The sequence below is a fragment of the Xenopus laevis genome, chromosome 8L, assembly GCF_017654675.1.
Source record: "Xenopus laevis strain J_2021 chromosome 8L, Xenopus_laevis_v10.1, whole genome shotgun sequence".
Classification (NCBI taxonomy): Eukaryota; Metazoa; Chordata; class Amphibia; order Anura; family Pipidae; genus Xenopus; species Xenopus laevis.
Window position 1 is genome coordinate 7145387 of NC_054385.1, and position 26767 is coordinate 7172153.

General features: G+C 39.9%; 1 protein-coding gene across 1 annotated transcript; it reads left to right on the forward strand.

Annotated features, from left to right (window-relative positions):
- Positions 1-1988: 1988 nt before the first annotated feature.
- On the forward strand, positions 1989-26526 carry abo.3.L (ABO blood group (transferase A, alpha 1-3-N-acetylgalactosaminyltransferase; transferase B, alpha 1-3-galactosyltransferase) L homeolog; the record flags this gene model as incomplete). Its single annotated transcript, NM_001095183.1, is given in 7 exon segments — positions 1989-2066; positions 21367-21439; positions 22211-22273; positions 22517-22579; positions 24141-24176; positions 24940-25074; positions 25322-26526. Coding segments are annotated over 6 exon segments (1017 nt in total). The 5' UTR covers positions 1989-2066; positions 21367-21413.
- Positions 26527-26767: the final 241 nt, after the last annotated feature.

Sequence of the window (26767 nt, forward strand, 5' to 3'; positions counted from 1 at the left end):
AGCATTTGTTTTTTTAGATGGGGTCAGTGGCCTCCATTTGAAAGCTGGAAAGGATCAGAAGAAAGGGGGCAAATAATTCAAAATCCTGAGCAAAATAATTAACGAAGACCAATTGAAAAGTTGCTTATAATTAGCCATTCTGTAACATGCTTAAAGTTGACTTAAAGGTGCACCAACTTCTGTTAATATGACTCTGCCCTTCATTTAATATGTGTAGGAGGGGAAAGGTTTTGGCAACCTTTAGGTCCCATGGTCTCTTGGCCCCCTGGGCATAACTTAGTCACTAGATGGTTTAATTTTAGTCACTCTATGACAAAGACAGGATCAGGAGAATGTAAGAGAGCAGCCAGAGGTTGCCACCTTTTATAAAAAAATTTACCGGCTGCTGGGGGCGGGGCCTCAAATGGGCGGGATGTGATGGCAAAAGGGGCGGGGCATGACGGCAAAAGGGGCGGGCCACACAACGGAGACCCGAGGACGCTAGAAGAGGCGAAAGAAAAGGTAAGTTGCAGGGGATTGGGGGCAGGCCGAGGGCTCCTTTTGATTATATTACAAATTTACCGGCTGTAGCTGCCGGTAAATTTGAAATACCGGCCCCGGCCTTGGCAGGTATTTTACCGGCTAGGCCGGTAAAATACCGGCCGGGTGGCAACCCTAGTTGCGACAAGGAGACAGGAGTATCCTGTGATGATTGTAATCAGCAGTCCTGCCCTGCTTTATGGCAGCTGAGATTCTAGCTATCTGTATAACAGAGCATTCTGTCCCAGTGTCTGCACAGATCCTATCTGATCCCCATTGTAAGCAGCAGTCCTGTCCTGCTTTATGGCAGCTGAGATTCTAGCTATCTGTATAAGGGCTCTTACTCACAAGGGTTTTTACCTGCGCTCCCCTGCGTTCCGTTTTTCGGCGTTCAGCCGCAGGGGAGCGCAGGAATAGACGCATTTCATTATTTCAAATGGGGCTGTACTCACACAGGCGCGTGTAGGCGCCGAACGCAGGAAAAATGCAGCATGTTGCGTTTAAACCTGCGTTCGGCGCCTACATGCGCCTGTGTGAGTACAGCCCCATTTGAAATAATGAAATGCGTCTATTCCTGCGCTCCCCTGCGGCTGAACGCCGAAAAACGGAACGCAGGGGAGCGCAGGTAAAAACGCTCCTGAGTAAGAGCCCTAACAGAACATTCTGTCCCAGTGGCTGCACAGATCCTATCTGATCCCCATTGTAAGCAGCAGTCCTGTCCTGCTTTATGGCAGCTGAGATTCTAGCTATCTGTATAACAGAGCATTCTGTCCCAGTGGCTGCACAGATCCTATCTGATCCCCATTGTAAGCAGCAGTCCTGTCCTGCTTTATGGCAGCTGAGATTCTAGCTATCTGTATAACAGAGCATTCTGTCCCAGTGGCTGCACAGATCCTATCTGATCCCCATTGTAAGCAGCAGTCCTGCCCTGCTTTATGGCAGCTGAGATTCTAGCTATCTGTATAACAGAACATTCTGTCCCAGTGGCTGCACAGATCCTATCTGATCCCCATTGTAAGCAGCAGTCCTGTCCTGCTTTATGGCAGCTGAGATTCTAGCTATCTGTATAACAGAGCATTCTGTCCCAGTGACTGCACAGATCCTATCTGATCCCCATTGTAAGCAGCAGTCCTGTCCTGCTCTATGGCAGCTGAGATTCTAATCCTGCCCTGCTTTATTATAAACATACAAACGTGAGGATTCATTAATGCACATTGACCAGTCCCCTGTTTTAGCAGTAATTTAGTATGTGTGCAAGAACGTAAATTTTCAGGGATTTGTAATTACAAGGTTATAATTATAAAATGGGCAAGCTATATGGTGGCAACTATTAACCTCTGGTCATATTTTTCATTAGCTGGCCCCTCCGTGCTTTAATGATAGTATTGTGCCTTTAAGAATGATTATTGTAGGTCTCTCCCCTATAAAAGCCAAAGTGGGGGTGGGGGGGAAGGATCCGCCTGTGAGATCTAATGCTTTGGCCAGGAAACGCTTTCCCAAGAAATGACAGCAAGCAGGGAGTTGCCAGGCTATGAATATGACTGAAGGTAAATACTTACAACCACCATATGGGGTTTATTTTGCTGAGAGTACAGTGGCTGGGCAATATTATAATCATAAACCTTTAAATTAAAAACCCTCTTTTTAAAACTGTATGCACTTGCACAGATACCAAATTACTTATAAAGGACAATGTGCATGGAGCAATCGCCTCATTTGAATGCTTGTTTAAATTCTCTGCACACCTGATTGTGACTCCTGAATCAATGTAGAACTAGTGGCTGATCAAAACAAACTGACTGCTACGTTGTTTCAAGGGTCCGAACCGGAGTACAGACCAGCATAAACAAAATAATATGTACAATAACCTTAAAATGTGTAATGGGTGTGTCTGTGGAGGGGAAAATTGCAGGAGTAGGGTTAAAAAAAAAATAATCAAGGGCGAAGTTGGACATGGGAAAATCTGCCGGCTGGTGGAAATGTATCTATATACAAAATATTATCTTGCCTTTTATTGTCTTGCTATGAATGGCAATGTTTTGCAGTGAATGCCAGGTGCTCTATCTTTGTTCAGGATACCATCATACCTTTAGGGCACAGCATACATTGGCAGCTCTTTTCCACCTTTTGTGTTTGTTCTTTTTGTGCAACATGAAAGGGATGAGATGTACTAGGAACGTAGGCCTTCTGTTTTTTTATCTAGAGAGAGGGTCAGTTGGCTGGTTATTGCTGCTACTCGAAAGTCTATTTTTTTGTGTTGGATTAAAGATAAACCCCCTTCTTTAAAAAAAATGTGCTCTCATATTTACATAAGTTATGTATGCAGGAGGTTTTTAGATTTAGGATGGATGATTATATCCAGAGAAATAAAGTTAAATGCAGGTGGTCCCTGTATATTTCATCTTTAGATGCTTCAAAAAAAGAATTAATTCTGAAATTGATGGGGCAAGATGTTCGCTAATGAACGAATTTGGTAATTTTATATTTTTTTTTCATTCACATAAATTTTAATTTGTCATTATTATATGAAATTTTGTCAAAATTATTTGTACTGCTTTGCCATGTCTTAATTTTTTTTTTTTAAAAAAGTATGGGTCGTTTTTGTTATGTTTTTGGTCATTTCATGTTTATTGTTTTAGTTCACATGAAAACATTTCTTGAACTTTATTCATTTTTCTTTTATTCCATTATATGATTGTTCATATTTTTAATTCATTGTATTTTCATGAAAATTCAATAAAAAGAATTTTAAAAGAAAGAGAGAGGGTCAGTTATCCATTACACCATATGTTCAAAGGTATATTAAAATGATACTGTCATATAAAGAGGTCTGTATAGTCTTTGGGCAGTGGATATGTGATGGTGTAGCATAGAGAGTAGCAAATGAACACTCACCCCAAATCTCTCCCTAATTGGCCTTCAGACTGGGCCCCCTTAGCTCATAACAAGGTTACAGATATATAGAAACATTGGGGTGTCACCCTGCTATAGTTACAGGGGTACCCAGGGCACAAATAAGCACTCACCCCAAATCTCCCCCTAATTGACCTTCAGACTGGGCCCCCTTAGCTCATAACAAGGTTACATAGGGTAACATTCACCCCAAATTCCAGCACTGTACCATGTTTGAGTGAATTGGATTATCCAAATCAAGGGATTAGAGGTTTAGGGAAACTATACCCTCTGCACCATTTCCAGAAACTATTAAACAGTAACTATTATTAAGGCTAATAAATTACACAATACATTTTGGGATCAATTTGAAATACTTATGTGTCAGATCATATTCACTACAACGAGTAACTAAAGGTTTCACACCTTCAACATTTGCTTCATCTTTTTCGGTAAAATGATCACTGAAGGATTTATCCCTAGGCGTTATTTAGGTTAATAGCACAGGTTCAGTATTTTAAATTAATCCCAGAATGCACTGCAGTATATTCACCTTAATTAAAGTTATGTTTTAAATGCTCCTAATCTGGGAATATTACAAGGGTGGGATAATACACACCACTTTAGGCATGGAATCTAGGGTTTGGTTTCATGAAACTGAATTGATTTAGTAGATTGTTTACGGAGAGCTAGCACAACTGCCAAGGGAACGGCGCCCTCTACTGACAATTTGATGTAACCTTACCAGTGTAGTAGTGGATTTGCCAGTTCTCCATGAAATTGCTAAAAATCCAAATCCAAAAATACACCATTTTAAATCTGTTGAGGTCATGTAGAAGTCAATGTCAGACGTGCCTGAAGTTGTTTCTTGACATGTGAATTGCACTGGATAAAAAAAAAAATAACACCATAAAATAGAGTTTTCTGTTTGGACTGGACTGTTTTAAATCAATTTAGACTAATTTTCTGCCAGGAATTGTCTGTAAAAATTCATATTTTTTTAGAGAATTCTTTTCCATTCGTACTTTTTTAATTTGGATCTTTTAATAAATGTCAGGACATTCATCGTTTTTTTTTCATCGACCTTTGATAAATAGGTCTCAATCTTATTTAGCCATAATGGCTCTTTCACTAAGGGGGTTGTTTATTAAAGTCTGTATACAAAAACTCTAAAAATTCGAGTTGTTTTTTTGTTATTATAAAATCTGAATTTCTAGTGGGGAAAAAAAACACCTATTATTTATTATACCCCAAGGCTGCTAAAAGCCAAATCTGAAAATAGTCTTTCCAAGCTGTCTAGGTCCTGTAGAAGTCAATGGCAAAGGGTCCATTTCAAATTTAAAGATATCATGGTCTGCACTGAGTTTCGGCCAAAAATATGAAAAAATGGGGATTTTGAGTGAATTCATGAAAAATTAGAGCATTTAGGGCATAAAACCCATTCATGGGTTTTCGCAAAAAATAGCATTCCTATTTTTATTATTTTTCGAACTGATTTTATCAAGTTTTTTCAATGATAAATAAGATCAAATCTTGGATTCTAGTTTGGACGGACTTTTTATTACTTAAAAAATCAGAAAAAAACAGATTTTGATAAATAACACCCTTAATATTATTTACTGGAATTTTATCCAGGAGCAGATCTTATGCACGCCATTCATATCTATTGCTCTGGCAATGTCAAAATATACACAAACAAGGCAAAAATTGCAATATTTCGTAAAACTAAAATAACAACTAAGCAAAAACAGCAAGTGAATGCATAAAGTTTAATGGTAAATATCCAGAAAGTAAAACTCAAAAATATGACATTTTTTCCTTTTGGTTTCGGATTACATTTCATACTTATTTATCAAAATCTGTATTTTTTTTTCCACGTCGAATGACCACAAAGTTAAAAAAATGCAAATAGTACCTTATTTATGAAAAAAATCAGAATTGAAGAAAAGGAATTTGATAAACCCATGAAAAAATTACAAATACCTCAAAATTCTTATTAATAATTTTCTAATGGGTTGACAATCTTTCAGATGCAGAAGTTTTACATTACAAGCTTTTTGTAAAAAATATGAAAAATCAGTTTTGTTGAATTTTTAGCTACAGTCAATCTACCTTCTATAACAAGGCAAGGATTAAATGGGTTCAATGACCCTATCATAGAGGCAGAAGTGACAGATACGATCAAAACTTTAAAGAATAACAAATCTCCTGGCCCCGATGGGTACGCAAACAACTACTACAAAATGTTTACCTGCATATTCGCACCCAAGCTCACTAAACTCTAACTATTGGGTAGAGAACAACAGCATAAACCTAGAATCTCTCACAGCACATAGTTACCATCCCAAAACTGGGTAAAGCTCCAGATAATTGCACCAACTACAGGCCAATAGCACTTTTAAATACAGATATTAAAATATATGCCAAGATCTTAGCCACGAGACTAGCTCCACTTCTCCAAAACGACCAAGTGGGATTTATACTAGGCAGATAGGCCCCTGACAAGACCAGAAAGTTATTAAATCTAATACATATTGCTTAAAAAGAGACATTTCCCTTTCTGGCCCTATCGCTTGATGCGGAAAAGACATTTGACAGGGTGAACTGGATATATATATGCAAAAAGTCCTAGAAAAAGTTGGGACTAAAAGGCAGCTTCCTCAGAGCAGTAATATACTATACTGATATATAATAATAATAATAATAATATACTATATATAATCTACCATCTGCTAAGGTGAGAATTCCAGGCTCCCTGTCAGATGCCTTTGATATAACAAATGGGACCAGACAGGGATGCCCACTATCACCCCTTATATTTGCCCTAATGGTGGAAACTCTTACAGAAACAATACACTCCCATCCAGGAATTGAAGAAGTTAGAGCAGCAGGTGATCACCACAAGATTGGGCTTTTTGCAGATGACATTATTTTGACCATTCCAAATCCAGCTACATCACTAACTAAGAACACACAAGCTAAAAGCCTTCCAACAAATATTACAAGATCAACCAAGACAAAAAACAGGCTCTTCCAATAGGTCTCCTGCACACCATAATTAACCAGCTGAGACAAACATATATCAATTTGACTGGAGAAGCCCTTTTATAACATAACATCTCCCTATACCTTGAGGCGTCCTTCCTGGAAAATGTAATAAGACTGCACAGTGCCACAGGGCATAAAAAATGGGTAGATATAGAAATGTTTTACCTATCAGGCCGTACAATAGCAGATATATTATGTATTCCCGTCAAAGCGCGTCTACCTCAACCAGAAAGACCACAAACAACTACTCCTTAAATGTTGGGACAGATGTCACAAACAGCATGACTTTGGAAACTTTCCATCACCACAATGATCCCAAATATTAACATGGGTGAACTAATTCATAAAGGTATACATACGTTGGAGGACCTATACTTCGCCGAAACACTTGGAGACCCTTTGAAAACCTTCAAAGGAAATACCAAATTTCTGAAAATGCACCTTCAGAACTACAAGAACATCAGACGAAGGGAGTACTATCCGACTGTTGCAAAATACTTGTGAAGAAAGACCCAGACCTTAAGCTCCTCTATCAAATTAGGTGGGAGCAAGACTGAAAACATCCAACTCACATTACATGAATGGGAGAAAGTATTCACAGCACCTAAAGGAGCTACAAGATGCACAAATCAAATAGAGACCAACAAAAAAATGTGATTCAGATGGCACATAACACCAGCCAAAATACATAGAATAGATCCCACGTACACCAACAAATGCTGGAGAGGATGTGATACCCCAGGCACGTTATACCACATGTGGTGGGAATGCCCTCGAGTGACCGAATTTTGAAAGTCCATATTCACATTTCTACTAACTGACCTAGAAAGGACAATTCCCTTTGAGCCACAAATACACTACTAAATGTACTTCCACCTAATGTAAAGCTTCCACAACGGAAATTATTATTTCAAATATTTACTGCAGCAATCACAACTATAGCCAGGAAATGGAAACTAAAAACAGAACACTCTCTACGGGAACTATTCACATTAATTTCTGCCCATGAACAATTGGAGGAAATAGCAGCCACTAGAGAAAACAAGAGAGAAGTGCATGATACCATCTGGTTGCCATGGCAACAATATATAGCCAAAACCAGGAACACGCAGTAACTGCAAATTCCAACATTTACCTTGCCCTCATCTCCTTCTGGTGCAGAAAACATAACAAAGTACACAGGCAATATCTATAAGGCCATACAGATAAATAGACACACCTTAGATAGCACAAGTTTCTATGTTTTCTTTATTATATTTTATTATTTATTTATTATTTTTGTCTTCTAGAGGGAAATCTAGAAGACAAAAAGAAATTGCAAGGCATTTTTTTCAGATATTGCTTACAGATTAAGGTTAAAAAAAACAATAACTTGAGTCAAAAATATATTATACAAAAATAAAAATTCAAACCCTCCATGGCACAAAATACTGTAGGCTTAATAATTAAAAATCCTGTGTAAAGCATAAAGATGGGGATAAGGTAAAACTCGTTTCCTTATACATTGTATGTGCATAGGGAAACCAAGGCAGCTGGATAAAGCTACAACATGCAAAATTATTTATATATTTAAGGGACAGATTTACTAATATTAGGATTTCTATTTTTTTTCACAAATCCTTTTTTTTTCTCTAAAAAATTTTATTTCTCTAAAGCTCTCAACTCAAAGTGTAAAAAGCACGAAAAACTCTAGTACAAAAATGTCAAATTAAAGCAGTGGAGGTCCTTCAGAAGTCAATGGTCCTATTGGACTTTTTTTTTTTTTTATTTATTTTTCTGTACGAAAAGAGGTTTTCTTATCTGTTATATTTGGATCTTTTAATAACTTTTACGTCATTTTGTGATTTTTGAAAGTTCTACTGCCGCTAAAATTCAACCTTTAATAAATGAGCCTCCCCAAGTTTTATAAAGTTTGCAGTTGAACCCAGCAGAAAGATGGCATTTTCGCAATACCTGATTAATGTGCCCCATAAAGCAGCTCCAGTAAATTACAAATATATATGATCAAATAGTGCATGCTGTACTTTACAATGGGTTATTGGGCAGCCTCCAGCCTGCCCTTTACAAAAAGTTCTGTTTGAAGTCATGTTGTCAAAGGTTGTCCATCAACTGGCTATAGTAAGGAGATAATAAACTGATACGAAGAATGAGTAGACTAAGAAGGGTAAGTTTAAAGACTTCCTACCCATTCTTTGTGCATGTGTGACTAATTAAGCTTTACTGAACCAACTGATAGTTCTTCAGGGCACTCCTATGTGACATGTCTTAAAGGATAAGTAAAATAAAAAAATTCAAACAATTTGTTTTAAAATAATAAATTTAATGCAGTGTTGCCCTGCACTAGTAAAACTGTTGTGTTTGCTTCAGAAACACTTTTTTTTTTTTTTTTAACAAAAGTTTTTTTTTATTTAGTTCAATACAGTACATTAACATGGATGAGATACAAGCTTACTCAGAGTGTACAGAAAATACTGACAGTATTACAACGTTGTAACCAGTCTACAATAGCCATGACATCCTTATACCATATTTGTAGCTTCTATACCTTGTATGTACTACCTTAAGTACCTTGCTACTAGCTATCCAATAAACCCAACTAAACTTAACTTTGCACTGCTTCATTATGTTTGTATTGCACTCTACCTATGGTGCGGAAGAGTCTGAGTAGGCATGTATATTTTCCTTTCTTGTCTAGGTTATCCTTGGAAACATTAGGGTAGTTGCCTCAATTCTAATTGGGACCATCGTGTGCGTCAATCCAAGGGGACCATATTTTCTCAAACTTTGCCGGGCAACCTCTTCTGGTATAGAGAAGTTTGTACAGTGGTACTGCATGAGCAATCTGCGTCTCCCAGAAATGTACACTTGGGGCCTGAGGTGCCTTCCATTGCATAGTGATGGATTTACGGGCATAAGCAAATAGTATGGAAATCAGTGCTTTCTCTGCCACCGTGGGAGCTAGATCCGCAACTTGATTCAGAAGCATTCCCCGGGGTTCCACTATGATTGGTGTATCCATCATGTCGGACATATACTGTGCTATCTCCCTCCAGAACCTATGTATCTTATTACACGACCAGACCATGTGCATGAAGTCAGCTGGAGAGAGATGGCACCTGGGGCATTCATCCACCTGGGTTGGGGACATTTTGGCTAGCACACTAGGGGTAAGATAAGCTCTGTGTAAAAACTTATATTGTATAATTTTATCCCGGGAAGCCACAATATGGTCAAAAATAGAATCGAGGACCTCTTTCCAAGCGTCAGTGTCTAACTCAGGGATATCTTACGCCACTTCTCAAGTAGTTACCCAGCGGAGACTTCCCCGCAATAATCAGGATGGCATAGAAACTGGACAGGTGTTTGGTGTGTACGCTAGCTAGTGCCCTTTTTTCTATCTGCGTAGGCTCGGTATTCAGTATCACCCCTTTGAACTGGGCTTGTGCGGCATGTCTTAGTTGGATATACCTAAAAAACATTTTATTGGGGAGATCGAACCTCTCTTTCAGGGTTTGAAAGTCCATTAACTTACCATCTGACATTATATCCTGAATATATTTTATTCTATAGTTGGCCCAGGCTTGAGGGTCCGGTACAGTCTGCATATGCGGCAATTTGGGGTTGCATCAAATAGGTATGAGCCCTGAGCAGTGACCCTCCAGTTTGGGGAGAAGACCATGAGCAGTGTTCCATGCCCAAACTACTTCTCTCACAGGTGTAGTTGCTTGTATTGCATATTTACAACCTCTATAGAGGAGATTTTTGAGTTCCTCATATGACCCAATATGTTGTGCCTCTAAGCGTGTGGGAGGATTGTCCAAGCAAGGGGTCACCCACCCTTTAGCTGTAGCCAGCTTCGCTGCTAGGTAATACAAGAAAAGATTCGGGGCTGCCAACCCCCCTGCACTGGTGGGGAGCTGTAATTTTGCCATGGCAATCTTTGGTGTAGATGGGTGCCAATATAGCTGCGTAAGTAGGCACCTCATTTTCTTGAAGAAAGTATTTGGGATCCTTACAGGGGATTGCCTAAATACATATGTAAACTTGGGTAACATTACCATTTTAAATAAATTAATGCGTCCAATCAGGGATAAAGGTAGACGAGTCCATATTTTAATTTTCTGCTCCAGACCCTGCATCAAGGGCATTAAGTTTAACTCTACGAACTTGCCTGGGTCCTTATGGATGTTAATACCCAAATATTTGAAGCTATCTGTCCAACGTAAGCCTTCTGGCAGTACCGGTAAAGGGTTTGGTAAGGGGTCAACTGGGAAAAGAGCGGACTTACTCCAGTTAACCTTAAGCCCTGAATAAGAAGTATGGACATTAATAATATCCAAAGCTGCCTCAAGGTCACGGCCTGGATTAGCTAAGTATAGTAATGTATTGTCTGCAAACATGGATATTTTTTTCTGTTAACCCCCCTATCTTGAGCCCCTCTATCCTAGCTGATTGTCGTATCATGCAGGCCAAGGGTTCCATGGCCACTGCAAAGAGTAGGGGGGAGAGAGGGCAGCCCTGCCTAGTTCCCCTACACAGTTTAAATGGCTTGGAAGAGTTGGAATTCGTGCGAATAGAGGCTTCCGGAGCACTATATAACATTTGCACCCATTTCATGAATTTGTCAGGGAACCCCATACACTTCATACCTGCCCACAAATATGGCCATTCAACTGAGTCAAACGCTTTTTCATTGTCAAGGGTCGCTATGACCCTAGCTTTGGAATTTCCATGGTCTATCAAGAGATTTGTGTAGAGTTGTCTGATATTTATGTCAGTGGTTCTCATGGGTATAAAGCCTGACTGATCAACATCGATTATTTGCGTGATGACTGTGTTGAGACGCCTAGCCAGGACCTTTGCCAATATCTTGGCATCACAGTTCATTAAAGAAATCGGCCTATATGATGCACATTCCTTCAAGTCTTTGTTAGGTTTCGGGAGGACTATAAGAGGGCTTTATTCATGGATGCAGGCAGGGGTGTGCCCTCCCTTACGTCATTAAATAGTTTAACCAAACTGGGGGTTAACTCCTTTTGATACGTCGAATACCATTCCATTGGGATCCCATCTGCCCCTGGAGTTTTACCCCTCGGGAAGGAAGCTATGGCATCTGCAATTTCGTGGGCTGCAATGGGAGCGTCCAGCAATATCCGTCCCTGCATATCTAAGGTGGACATGTCCACCTTCCCTAAGTACCTTAGAATGTCATCGTAGTCAAACCTAAGTTTTGAGTCATATAGAGCTGAGTAGTATACCCGAAACGTGTCATTTATTTCCCTAGGGACTGTTGTAAGATCTCCCGATCCCTTTTTTATTACAGGTATAGTCGTCAATTGGTTGGGGTCTCTGCTTAGATATGCTAGAAGTTTACCACATTTGTCCCCTGATTCCAAGACATTAGTTTTGTGATACAGTATGTTTTTAACTGCTGCGGTTTGGGCTAAGAGGAGTGCTGCTTGCGCCTTTTTCCATGTTATCATATCTGCGTTTGGATTAGCTACGTATTGGGCCTCAGTAGACTCTAATTCCTGCTGTTTCCCATCAATAAGTGCCGTGGCCTGATTCTTTACCTGTCGTATCATCATTGAGTATTCACCCCTAACATACGCCTTTAAGGCATCCCATACAATGGGGTCACTTGCAGTACCTGAATTTAGGGACAAGAATTCCGTTATTGATGTAGCCATAGGTGGTACCAATTCTGGGTGAGTAATCCAATGTTGGCTCAGTCGCCACACAGTGTCCTGGGGTTCAGGACTGACCTGCAGACACAAACTAATGGGAGAATGATCGGAAATGCCTATGGTCAGTATTTGAATTCCCGTAGTTGCACGGGCTACCTCAGGGGAGCCTAAGGCTAGATCAATGCGTGAGAGGGTATTGTGGGCAGAATTAAAGCAGGTATATTGTGTAACCCCTTCATTTCGGGCTCTCCATAAATCAGTTAAGTGAAATGTATCCATCCATTTCCGCATTGCCCGGTCACTCCTAGTGGGTACAGGGAATCTGTCAAACTCTTTGTCAATTACATTATTGAAGTCACCCATAAGTATAATAGGGGCCATAGGCAGTGTGGAAACTTTGTTCATTACTGTATATAGTAAATTATCTACGAAGGGTGGTGGGATGTAGATATTGACAATGGTCCATTGTCTACCCATAATAGAGAGATGCAGTATTAAAAACCTTCCCCCAAGGTCTGATATGACGTTATGTAGGGTATACATACATGATTTAGCTATGAGTATGGACACCCCTCTGGAGTAACTGGAGTATGGCGCATGGTATGCTGCCGCCATCCACGGTTTCTTTAAAGTCATGAGTTTGCTCCCATCTAAGTGCGTCTCTTGAAGCATCATAATCTGCGGGTTTTGCCTCCGCAGGAATTTGTTAACCAGACCCCTTTTAATCGGATCCCCCAGACCCCTAACGTTCCAAGACACTATCTTAATGTTATACATTGACAACAATACAAAATAGAAGATGCAATATACTTTCCCATGCCCCGTCTGACCGGCCAGACCTCCTCAGCTTCCTTTGCGTCCCAATAATAAGTAGCTGTGCAGTGTGTAGAGTCTTTTCCCAGAGTTTTACAATCAAGTTCATCAAAGCAGTGCCGAACTCCCATTGCTCCCACCCTATCCACCACCACCCCCAACTCGTAGCGGATCTGAATCCCAATAACCAAATGAGTGAAGAAAAGTGACATAACCAGAGTCTCAATGGGTAAAGACATGTAGTACAGTGACGGACTTGGATTTTGTCCCCGTGCCGGCACCCTCACAGGATAAATGAGTGTGCATCCTAAGAGAATAGTCTACAGGTGTTATTGGGCCTAGTGAACCCTCAATGCGCAGCGTTCATACTTATCTGCGAGGAGATCTCCCAGCATTATGCTCCAGCCAAGCGTCCGCCTCCCGAGCCGATGAAAAGAAGTGGGTGTGCCCATTCTCTACCACTCGCAGTTTTGCAGGGTACAACATTGCGTAGGGCAGTTGGAGTTGTCGTAAGCGTTTCTTTACATCCGTAAATTTCATCCGTTGTTTGCGGATTTCAATGGAATAGTCAGGATATATGGAGATCCTGGAGTTTTCAAACAGGAGATCACCTTTAGTGCGGGCCTCCCGCAGAATTTTATCTCTGTCCCTGTAGTTAAGTAGTCGAGCAATCATAGGTCTCGCCTGGGAGCCCGGTGGAGGTGGTCTGCCTGGCACCCTATGGGCACGTTCAATTGTAAAGGTAGGCGAAGAAATTGCAGGAAAAGTGTCCTGTAGCCATTTTTCTAGAAAAGCTTCTGGCTGACCCCCTTCCACTCTCTCAGGCAGACCAAGCACTCTGATGTTGTTGCGCCTGAGCCTGTTTTCCAGGTCATCCGCTTTAGCTTCAGTGGTGGTCAGCCTTTGTTCCAGGGATTGGAGCTGGGCTTGGAAGGGGTGAACTGTATCTTCCAAATCTCCCACCCTCCTTTCCACTTCTTGGGTGCGCTCCCTTATATTCTGGATGTCATGGCGGAGTATATTAAAATTAGACTGGAGCTCATCAATCTTCCCAATAGTGGTGGCATGGTTGCTATTTAGTAATGAGATGATTTCTGCCAGAGAGTACTGATCCACTAAAGGAGGTTGTATGGAAGAAGAGGTACTTGCCATTGTGTCAGTCTCCATTCCCCCAGGCTCAAGATGTTCCACGCTGTCCTCCATAGCAGGTGAGGTATGCTGTGCTTGCCTGCCTGTCTTTGGTGGACTTGCTGTAGGAGAGTCAGCCTTGGATTTGTTAGTGCTGACTCTAGGCTCTCTGACAAATCTCTCCAGTTTGTGCGCTGCCCTGGTGCCTATAGTGTGGCCGCGCTGCTCCTGCTGAGACGCTGCTAGCACTGCAGCGTGGCTGCGGCCGCCATTTTGTTTTCCCTCCTCCGCTTGCGAGCGCCTTTGTTTAGGGGTTTGCTCACGGTTTCTGCTCATCTCCGTGATGCGGTTCTGTGCGGGGCGGCTTCCGGAAACGAAGAGGGACCCGCTGGTATCTTTTGGCCCCTTAGGATGCACTATTTTGAGCCATATTGTGGGTCCCGGTTTGGAGCACTAGAAAGTGCCTGCTACCCGCTCTGCATGCGGCCACGCCCCTCAGAAACACTATTTAAGTTACACAGTAGATAGCAGATAAGCTCTGTAGAACATAATGGAATCTGTTATCCACTAATTATCCTGTTCCATATAGCTTTTTTTTAAAAATTTTGCCATTGCTACTCAGCAGTTTTTTATATGAACTGTAGTAGTGTTTCTGAAGCAAACCGATCAGTTTTACCAGTGCAGGGCAACACTGCATGATATTTTCATTACTTTAAAATGCTTTCATTTGTTGGTGTCAGTGTTCTTTTAATTTTTATGGGTAGTGGCTTTATCCCCATCATTTAACCAATTTTGGGATAAAAGATGGCGACATGACTTAGAAATACAGGAAATTCAAGAGGGTTAAATAAATTGTTTCCAAACTTTGCCCTGTGCCTCTCCCTTTACCTGTTCATGCAATATTTATGTATACATACACCCTAAACTTGGGTCCAAAATTAATCAGAATCTTTTGTGGTTCTCGTAATTGTATGGTGACATTCCAAAGTCTTCCTCTCAGCCTTGCCTTCCCTTAACTTGTAGCTTTATCTTGGAAATAAGTTTTTACCTTCTCTCTATTTTCAAACACTTGGGGTCTCTGGAGTGATTAACCAGTGCTATAAACCATTTTTATCTTTAACCCTCCCTGAAGGGCCAATGAAACAAACTATGCCCTCCCTGTTACCTGATGGATCACTGTCCATGCTTGATGGACTTGAGATGGGGAAAATACCTCAGGAGTTACTTGTTGGGTCAGGGTCACCTTCCATGCTTGATGGACTTGAGATGGAAAATATCTCAAGAGTTTTCCAACACACACTACCAGAACATTTAAACCTCTCCAGCTTGATTTTAACAGAAATACACAACCAGTAGCACTACATTACCAAGGAGGGAACTTTCCTTATTGGGATGCCCCATTTACCTCTATCCATCTATACACGTGTACAGATTCTGTGGAGGTACACATACAATGGTTTTTCTTTTTAATAACAATTTGACTTCACTATGGAAAAGGGACTATAATGTTCCTCTATTTGGTTTATAAATATATCTGTGAATGTTCTATTGTGATCACTGAAATATTGAGGAAGTTTTATACTGTCATTGTTGTCCTTTCAATGACTGAACTGAATAAATAGCCTGATGAATAACAAATATTGACTCACAACATTGTACTACCATAGAAACCAAAGATAAAGGGTTTAGGTTTTGTACATGTACTGTATTAATCATTTTTAAAATCAACGTGACGTTTTGGTCCCTATTGGGACTTTTCTCAAGGCAACATGCTGATACTCCAATCAAATACTTCTACCCTGAGTGAACAGTGACATCAGCAACTATGGTTACGATTTTTAAAACCATTAAAGTGACATGTGCTATAGGTTCAATTTACGTGAAAGTGCCTGTTGAATTAAAAGTTCCACAAATAGTTAATGATAGTGTGCATTATTTTACTTCCATTGTATTGGTGTAATCAAAGTGCTAATATTAGTGAAGAAAGTTTAAAAATTATATATTTTATTACACATGCCCCTTAGTTTAAAAACAAATCTACAGGTCGTACTAGTAACTGGGGGTGTCAAGTTATGTCATCTTACTTCCCATATTTATTAATAATAATATAACGACATTTTTTGCGCTTCATTATTGCAGTCACTTAAAGTTATTAACTGATGTTATGGCTAAAATCTTTCCTTCACAAGAAGCAGGTTAAAGACCATGAGCTATTCAGACCCCTGGGGGTAACACAATTGAGTTTGGATGCTTCCCTTTGGAGCAAGATGCAGGAAGATTCCTCCTCGTGTTGGACCTGAAATACAATAGATAGGCATACACTTAAAAGCGGAAGCTGGGTGTTTGGCTAATAGCCAATGTTGGGCCACTGGTTGTTTAGAATTATCTTGTTTAGATTCTTTTGAATTTTCCTGTTTCGGTTTAGGGTCCAAAGCTGCACTAATTGTGGAGCGATGCATATATATATATATATATATATATATATATATATATATATATATATATATATATATATATATATATATATATATATAACGTTTCGGGATGTACATTAAGTCTGTGCTTTATCTTATGCGACTTACCCGTATGCGGGTGCTGAAATGTATTACCTGTGATTAGGGAGTTGCACATCGTGCAGCCTCCACATTTGAACACAGAGAGAGAGAGAGAGAGAGAGAGAGAGAGAGACCCATACAAATTATATAAAGGTAAATATTGCAGCATGAAAACTGAAACTTTTCATTTATGATGGTAAAGCTTTGCACTGGATAGTAACCAGTGGCAATTTTTGCAATTGTGCTCTCTGCACTAGAAGAGCCAAATAGATGGTTTAATAATACCAGGAGCTGCTTTTTGCCACCCACTTGTGGGTGTGCTGCCACATGACCGAAGCAACCTAAATATTTGGTTTGGTATCCAATTGTTGATTAAGGCTGCTGTGGGTTACTGCACTGGTGGAATTGGGAAATGTTTACGGTTGAGCCCTAATTGTCCCGAGGCAAAGATGTCAACACCCAAAGGTGGAGGTTTTGGTCACTCCCCAAGGATGTCGACACTTTTCCATGACTCGGTAAACATTTTTATTTGCGTAAACATAATAAATAACACTAAGGTGGCTGGTTTTAGAAAAGGTTCAGTTACCTCAAAGCGGGGGAGATAGAAAACTCCTACTTCTCCAAACTGAGGCAAGATGGATAGATAGAATGAACATGGTCGAACCTAGGGGAATGAACGAAGCTATAAATGCTTTTTGTAATTGTTGCTTACAAGTGAAATTCCATTCTTTTCTTTCAGATATACTTTAGAATAACCTACACATATATAATACTGAGAATGACTTGGCACTGGTAGGAAAATACCTTGCTACTATTATAAACAATTGTATACATTGTGACTATGTTCTATCTTTACTACAATACAATTGCAACTCTTTGTTGGTGCTATCTACTAGTAGGCCACAAAATGGTAGTACTATTATTTCTAATGTATGTATTTACCTGGCCACACTGTGGAGCGATTATGCAGTTGTTGGTGAGGTGAGGGGTAAATAGCTTGTTGTATCACTGTATTTTATGCATGTGATGAAGGTCGTTGTAGCTGAAACATGTTGTGCAGTAAATGTCTGCGAATAAAGAGATGACTTTTTAAATGAAGAATTACGTGCTCGCCGGCTATTATCTTTCTCACTTTTCCATGTCCCCAACAAAGTTATGACTTGACCTCCCCAAGTGGCTCCATTGGTCCATTGCACGGGTTAGTGTTCCCACCACCTGTCCTTTTATGTACAATGTTGCAGCAGTTGTGGGTTTGATTGAATTCAGTACCATTTACTGTGCTGAATCACCAGGGTATCCATTTGGTATAATAAGATTGGGCAAAGTACAAAGGGGGGGAAAATGCATATTCCGCAATTTTTTTTAGGTCCCACAATGCTGTGTTGCTCAGGCAATAAAACCAGAAGACCGCATGGCAATCAATTTTTTCACCAACATCTAAGGGGAATCAGGTCCTGCAAAATATTGGCCTCCAAACAGATATGAAGGGCACTGTCTTATTGTAGAGCAGTGATCCCCAACCAGTAGCTCATGAGCAATATCTTGCTCACCAACCTCTTGAATGTTGCTCCCAATCACCCAAAGCAGCTGCTCATTTTTGGATTCCTGGTTTGGAGGCAAGTTTTGGTTGCATAATAACCAGGTGCACTGCCAAACTGAGCCTCCTGTAGGCTGCCAGTCCACATAGAGGCTACCAATTGTCAATCTCAGTCCTTATTTGGCACCCTCAGGAACTTTTTTGCATGTTTGTGTTACTCTCCAACTCTTTTCCTACATTTGAATGTGGCTCATGGGTTAAATGGTTGGGGATCACTGTTTTTGGTGGCTCACGGGACCTGTTTAGAAAACAGAGTATGTGGCAAATGTCCTTGGACCTCAGCTTGTTGTCACCTGAACCAAGGTCACTGACCTGATGGAGTAGTCCCGGTGCAAGTAGTTTATAAATGACCTTTCTACAGGCACCACTTTGGGCAGAGGTGTAACTACAGCTCAGCAATCCCTGGGGCACAACTTGCACCTGGGCACCCTTCCACACCTGCAAAAAACTTTTATTTCACAACAATCTTCTACAAAATGCAGTTTCCCTGTGCAGTATAGTTAATATATTTATGACTCCAGCCCCTTTCTCATCTTCAGTAGGAGCACACACCTCTCCAGCACGTTATTTGTTGTCTCTCTCATATATGTGACCCATTAGGACACCACCTCTCTCCTGGTTTTGTCCATATTGGATCACTTCAGTTCCTGGGAATGCCATCAGACTGGGACAAGTTAAAGGAAGTTGTGCTCCCAAGGGCAGAGTTTTATACGGAAATCATTGAAACTGTGTTGCAATGCAGCCAAATTATTTTCACTTCAATAAGTCTTTGGTTGTATTTTAATTCCTTCATTTGGAAGATTTCTTCAGCTGGGGCAAGGGCGGTTCCCAGCTATAATTCCTTATTGGGCGTGTGAATATTAACTCAACAAGAGGCTTCATTTAAGTAAACTGTTATTGATGGGTTTAGTGTTCTCCGTCAAATCTGCTTTAAACGATCACTGAGGATGCGGTTGGAAAAATGTAAGTACCTCTGTATTCTGCTGTCTCTATAAAACTGACTGTAGAGAGAGGGGACTGTGTTAATGCCAGAGGGGCAGGCAGTAAGCCTGGAATATTGGTCTTCTATCATTTAATTTAAATTAAAAACCAGCAAGAAGATTAAAGGCGTTGTTCACCTTTGAGTTAACCATTAGTATGATGTAGAGTTATATTCTGAGACAATTTGCAATCGATTTTTATTATTTGTGGTTTTTGAGTTAATCTGGTTGCTAGGGTACAAATTCTCATAGCAACTGTACATTGATATAAATAAGAGACTGGAATAGAAATAATAGATCAGTAGTAGTAATAACAATAAATTTGTAGCATTACGGAGCATTTGTTTTTGTTTTTTTCGATAGAAGGAGTTGGACAAAAAAGCAACTAATTAAAAACCTATTAAAAAAAAAAAATAGTGAAGACCAATTTGAAAATTTGCTAAGAACTAGCCGTTCTATAACATACTTAAAGGTGAACCACCAATTTAAAGGTGCCTGTCAAATTCATTTTCAAGTTGTTTGAAAATCTTATTTCTGTTACCGGGGTGGCAGATTCTCTCTGTTCTTGGTCTTCCCAAATAAAAGGCAGGTTTCTGATTGTCACATGGCAGTCGCCAATATTGTGGGTTAAAAAAAAATATCAGCTACAGGTATGGAATCCATCATTCGGAAACCTGTTCTCTAGAAAGCTCCGAATTAAGGGAAGTCTATCTCCCATAGATATCATCTTTAAAAATTTGAATTATTTGATTAAAATGTAATGTAATAATAAAACAGTAGCTTGTACTTGATCCCAACTAAGATATAATTAATCCTTATTGGAAGCAAAACCAGCCTATTGGGTTTATTTAATGTTTATATGATTTTCTAGTAGATTTAAGGTATGAAGATCCAAATTAAGGAATCCTACCTTATCCATTAAACCACGGGTGCCAAACATGCTGGATGACGGGTCCCGTACCTGTATTCGGAAAGGGAAATTGTATGTAAAGGGGCTTAATAAAGGCACAAGATGTTTCTTTGCAAATAGAAAAAGTTGAAGAGCTGAATAAACAGTCAACAAATTTCCCCCCCTCCCAGAGCAATGACAGGGTGGGCCCATCCTATAGGTGAAGTGCGAGAAGATTTGGGTACACTGTTTATTTGACCCCGACAACTGGGTTATGAAAGCTATAGAACGCAGAGGCGATGTAGTGTTTTGTATGCTGAGTCCGAACTAAAAGCATAGAGAAGAAAAGGACCTGAAGCTAAATGTGCCAACATATCTGCCAGCTCTGTGCAACAGAAGGGTCTATACAGAAAACCTTACAACAGTAAATACAGGAGGTACCGCTGTGTGCTGGCACCAACAAGCTACTGTCTCCTTTGTAACTAAGGTAGAAGTGAATCTTCTAATGAAACCTAATTCAAATGTGTTAACATTATTTACAAGTAGATGAATTTAATATGCACCAGACTGCTTCTTTTTTATTTCTATACATTAACTAAACCTGTAGAATTAGTTTTATAGTTGTGCACATTGCTATTGAAACTTGAAATCTCTTTTATCCTGTTCCTTTGGTCCATTAATCACAGAACTTCTGCGACATTGTTGTTTTGTTTTTTTTATCAGTCGCAATCAGCAGTGTCAAGTATATAATTAGATAACATGCGCAACAATGGTTGTGTTTACAAGTATATTTAAAACCGCTGCACATGTCTTAAGGACATTGTTCAGAATGATGTGGTTTTTTTTTCATTGTGCAAAAAAAAAACAGATTTGGGGTGAATTTCCCCTTTTCAAGTTAGAAATTAAAATGAGCCAAATGTTTTTCCAGCCTTTATAATCGCTTGGGTGCAGATTTATTGTGCTGTGTATACATGATTCACTCCAGAAAAATTGAGTAAATACATAACACATTTATAACTTTCTATTAAGGTTTATGCACCCTGGGAAATGATCAAGGGGTGATGTTTGCCTTATTCTAATAATATATTTAATGATCATTGAAAAATTCAACTTCTGTGCAAACATTGGCGAAAAAATTAAACCACTAAAAGCACATAAAAATATTTAGAATATGAAGCCCAAGCACCAATGAACCATTAACACCCAATATTGTTAACACATTAATTGTAATGTCTTTTGTGTTTTCTTTGCTTTGCAGGCCAGTGCAGGATTGGGAGGAAAACTCTGGTTCTTTCCATTCTTACCATGGCAGGGATTTTTGTATTAGGCTGGTGAGTCAGAACCTAGGGACTGGACAGATGATGATGAGAGGGCACCTGAGGGGTGATGACAGTGGGTGGGTTGATGGTATCAGGTGGAGCAGGTAGGGATTAGTGAATTTAGTAAACGCCTTTTGTATATTATACTGCATAGTGACTGTGACTTCTGTGCAACCAAGTAGCACATCCATGGGCTCATCTATAAACGCTGTGCAAATTTGCCCATGGGCAGTAACCCATAACAACCAAGTGACGACTGGATTCTTTCTGCCAGCTGCAGTTGAACAATGAAAGCAAATATTTTATTGTTTGCCATGGTTTACTGCCCAGGTGCAAATTTGGCCAATGTTTATAAATGAACCGTCTCCAAATTAACTGCTGATCAACCTGTTGGGTTTTATATTTATGTGCTGCCAATCCATATCCCTTCCCACACATAGTTGGCTTTGCTCTGCATGTACTGCAGCAATGACACTGAACCAGCTTACAACATATGTTACATATATGACGTCTAATTCTACAAGTCACACCAGATCTCACCCCTCCTGTGTCTGCCTTAGTAGTGTATATTTTTCTTCTTTTTTTATATAAAACATAATGTTCTTTGAAGATGTGCCTGGCCAACTTAACTGGATTTTCCAGCCATATAGGGACAGCAGAGCAATAGTACTGAAAGTTGCGTAACTTACAAAAGAGAATTTAGAGATTGGAGGTGTTGTTAAAACTTGCCCAGTAACCAACATAACTGAAAACAAAATAGGTTAAACTACTATCTTATTACAGGTACAAGCCAAAGGCCTCCTCTACATGGTACCCCCACTACCTCTTTTCCTGCAAAGCAAATAAGTGAGTAATATATCTTTTCAGGCCTTCTAACTGATTGTGTGTTAATGTCATGGGTTGCCAATGTTTGTAGCATTGTTTTGTTTTATGGTTACAGAGGTTTTTTAAAAATAAATGTGATTATTTGGATAAAATTGAGTATATGGGAGACAGTCTTCCAGTCATTTGGAATGTATTTGATAACAGGTTTCCGGATATAGGATCCCATATCTGTAGTAACCTATTACATTTAATATTTCTTTTCAGCTCGGAGTTGTCCATTTACTTCAGATCAAGCCAAGACAACTTAAAGGCAGTCCAGCTTAAAAGGTGATGTTTATGAATTGCTAAAGGTTGATGAATGTGTTGGTCTCATTTCTTATGAGCAGGGGGGGTCGAGTGCAACAAGGGTCAGGCAGCTTTCAGATTGCGAAAATAATGTCAGCCCTCTTCAAGGTCCAATCATTGGCCTAGGGCAGCAATTACATATAAACACCGAATTGCACCCTAAATTATATTTAAGTTATGGAGAGAAAATGGCTATTGTCCTCCATTGTAACCATAACTGGCCTTCAGACTAAGCTCCCTTCCCTCTGGAACAAGTGTCCATCCAGTGGACCAATTGGTCTGGTGAAGAACGATGTGCCTAGAATTATCACCAGCCTATGACCACCTGGCAAGTTTTAAACACCCTCTCTTCTACAACCATCTTCTGGCCCTTTGTTTTATTGGTTTATTACATAGTTAAGTTGGTTTAAAAAAAGACAGTCCAAATGAAACCCAGCTTCCATACATACATACATACACTAATACAGACCACTCCATACACTCACATAAACTGTATATACCAATATTGATAGTTGCTAATTGTAGATTTTGATATCACCATAGCCTATGGTTGTATGCCTGTCCAAGAAGTCATTTAAAATCCTGCTAAAGGCATTAATAGAATCTGCCATCTCAACATCATCCGGCAGGACATTCTGCAACCTCTCGGTTTGTTCCTATAGTCAAAAGGGGTGTCCTCTGGTGCAGTGATACTTTTTATGGGGGAAAAAAGGGTCTCCCACTATCTTTCTATAGAGCCCTCTAATGTACTTGTAAAGAGTAATCATGTCTCCTAGCAAGAGTCCAAAAGGAATTAGTTGAGCAAAGAAAGCCGAGAACTGCTAAGACCAGGAAAGAGAACAATATGACTGAAGATTTCCATTCAGATGTCACCTCTCTGAAAAGATACAATGTGCCATTGTGATTGGATTAGTGTAAGAGTTTATATGCCGAGGACTTCCCACACCAGTCAGTTGAACTGAAGAAGCTGCTCGGATCAGTAGTGACACGTCTTCAATGATTACTCTGCAATTACTTATATTGGATACACCAAGATATTATGTTTCAAGTGAAAACCCAAGAAAAATAATTGCTAGTCACATAGACAGAAAGGTCAGAAAAAAAGTAATGTCCATCAAAGTAAAACCTGCCAACCTGCAAGTTGATCCAGGAGAAGCTGAAAGCCCCAGATAGAGCCTCTCCAATTTGCCTCTGACATGGCAATGGATCAACTTTGTGTTCCCTCGCTAATAAGCCCTTTTCATATTTTAAGATATCCTTCAAATCTGAATGGATGTTGAAAGGACCTACTGGCAAAGAAAGCATTAAGAGTTTTTTGTATAATCCAATTCCAGATCTCTCGCTGTTAATCAAATGAAAATGTTGGTCTATGGGAGGGGGAAGCAGGAGCTGAATTAGACTGAACGTTTTTATAAACAATAACTTGTTCTCATGGAATTGAATCAGGCCCACTGGTTGATTATAGGAGAAATGAAAGCTACACAGAGGATAAAAGGACTGTATGAATCCTGTAACTTCATCTTTCATTTTTCTCTATTTACAGAATATTGTATCCAAAAGCTGAAACCCTAAAGCCACAGTGAGTTTGAATTATTTTCTTGATATTTAATCGACTTGTATATACCACCAGCTATAGTAGAAAGTGTAGCAAATTGTAATGCCATGCCCCCCCAATTATATCCACCCATAACAGTGTCTGTTTTCCTAAATAATTTTATAACTCTGGAGGGTGGCTATGGGAGGCCATGCATGGCTAGGGTTGCAACCTTTTCTGGAACAAAATACCAGCCTTCCTATATATTTATCTTTTTCCCTATTAATAACATTGGGATCAACCGTCATTTTTACCGGCCAGGTGGCAACCCTATGCATGGGATAATCCTGTACACCCACTTAATCTTCTATAGCAATGGGGGGGCACAACACGGAGCATGCACAGTTGAAGTAATTTTGGACCTAGTTTCAGCTTCACATGCTGAGCATTGGTGATTGCTAACAAGAGAAGGTTAAGAAGGTGTTCGGCAACCCCACTATTGTGCTTTTGGAACAGATAAGGCAAATGGCTTTTTGGAATAGGTATAGGGTTATTTTAGAGGACTGTAGGGATGAGGTTCTGCAAGGATCAGTGACTTGAATTAGAAAGAAAGTAAGGATGCTTCGTTAGACTGAAACAGCAGTGGATGCTTAATTCCGTTCTTCCATGGTACTAATAATGGAAATTTACTGTACGCCAACATACGCTAATGCCATCTACTTTGCATGTATTGGAAGAAAAAGCATAAGTCAGTGGGGCATTAAGAGGAACAAGAAACAAATATTGATTTTTACACTTATCATTCCAGGAGAACCGATGTTCTGTCTGTATCCCCCTGGCTGGCCCCAATAGTGTGGGAAGGCAATTTCAACATTGATATACTGAATGAACAGTTCCACCAGAGAGATGTTCGCATTGGCCTTACAGTGTTTGCCATTAAAAAGTAAGTGATGGTTGGAACCTGTGGGATTTTAGAATTTGTGGGCTTGAGAAGGTTTGTAGATGGGAGGTCAGTTGGCCACTGAGTTATGTGCATTGACTGCTTCTACTGTTCACATGCAAGCGTCCTGTGGTTTAGAGTAATGTCAAAACACCAGTGACAACAAGTTTCTTAATTCCATCCCTTGATCCGCTTATGATTCACAAAAGTCATGAATCACCGGTAAGATATATATTTCTTTGTTTCACAGATACATAAGATTTCTCAAAACGCTCATTGAAACAGCTGAGAAGTTCTTCATGGTGGGACACCAAGTCAACTACTATGTTTTCACTGATCTAGTAAGAAACGTAACTAATTTTAACATTACAGTTGGGACGGGAAGGCGACTTGTCTTCCTCGAGGTCCCCAGTTACAAACGGTGGCAGGATGTCTCCATGCGGCGCATGCAGATGATTCGAGACGCTTCTCAACAGAGATTTGCCTATGAGGTGGACTATTTAGTGTGCATAGATGTAGATATGAGGTTTCAAGACCATGTTGGAGTAGAGATTCTCAGTGATGTGTTTGGGACTTTACACCCGGCGTTCTTCGTTAAAACTAGGCACCAATTTACTTATGAACGTAGGCCTCAGTCTCAAGCCTACATTCCTGAAGATGAAGGAGACTTTTATTATGCAGGGGGTTATTTTGGAGGAAAAGTAGAAGAGGTCTACAAACTGACTAACCACTGCCATCATGCTATGCTGACAGACAAAGCAAATAACATTGAAGCTGTTTGGCATGATGAGAGTTACCTAAACAATTACTTTCTATATTACAAAAAGCCTACTAAGATCCTCTCTCCAGAGTATCTGTGGAATGAACTGGATGGTACCGCACACTACCTAAGGAAAAGAAGGTTAATTGCACTTCATAAAAACCCAGATGAAGTCCGGAACTAACTTATCGTACTATGATTTCCAATTACCCCCTCAAACTTTTTCAATCATTTGCACAATCCTCTAATTCCATGATGATTCTGAACCCAATGGCCGATACAGGAACTTACTGTACTTATGAGTTACTCACCATAAAGCTCCATGAGATTAGTCATGATTGAGATTTAAAGGTAATTACAGTTTTTTGGGATCAGAAGAATTTACAAATACCTTTGTCACACTGCATTTCATTGGATAGGAAATCCATGTATCCTATAATACACAAGAGCCATGGATATCCTGTAAACATCCCTTAATAAAAGATGCATAGTGATGTCATTGGTTATAATCAGTGCTTAGTGTCATTAGTGCAACAATAATTCAGGACTAGAATCTATGGAAACCTAATGTGTCATGGGTTCAAATTTAAATTTTTGGGCCCAGTTATAACAAAGGTTGGACATTCTATGAGATGAATGTCAGCAAAGGCATCAACCTCCTAGAAACTGCATCCAGGTAATTTTTGACCATGCACTTTGATACCTCCCCTCCCACTAAGTGCAAATATATGTGTGATTCCCAAAAATTCTGGGAGGTTTGACGGGTCTTAGGGGGTGGGATGGGGGAGTGCAAAATCCTTTGCTTGTGGAGCCTTCTGATCCCATTTTCTGCTCTTTGGAAATGACCACTGAGGTCTGAAACTGAAGGATTAACGCTACGGAGGAACTACAGAGGAAGTACATTCCGTAGCTGCTGTGAAGCCCAGGAGGCATAGG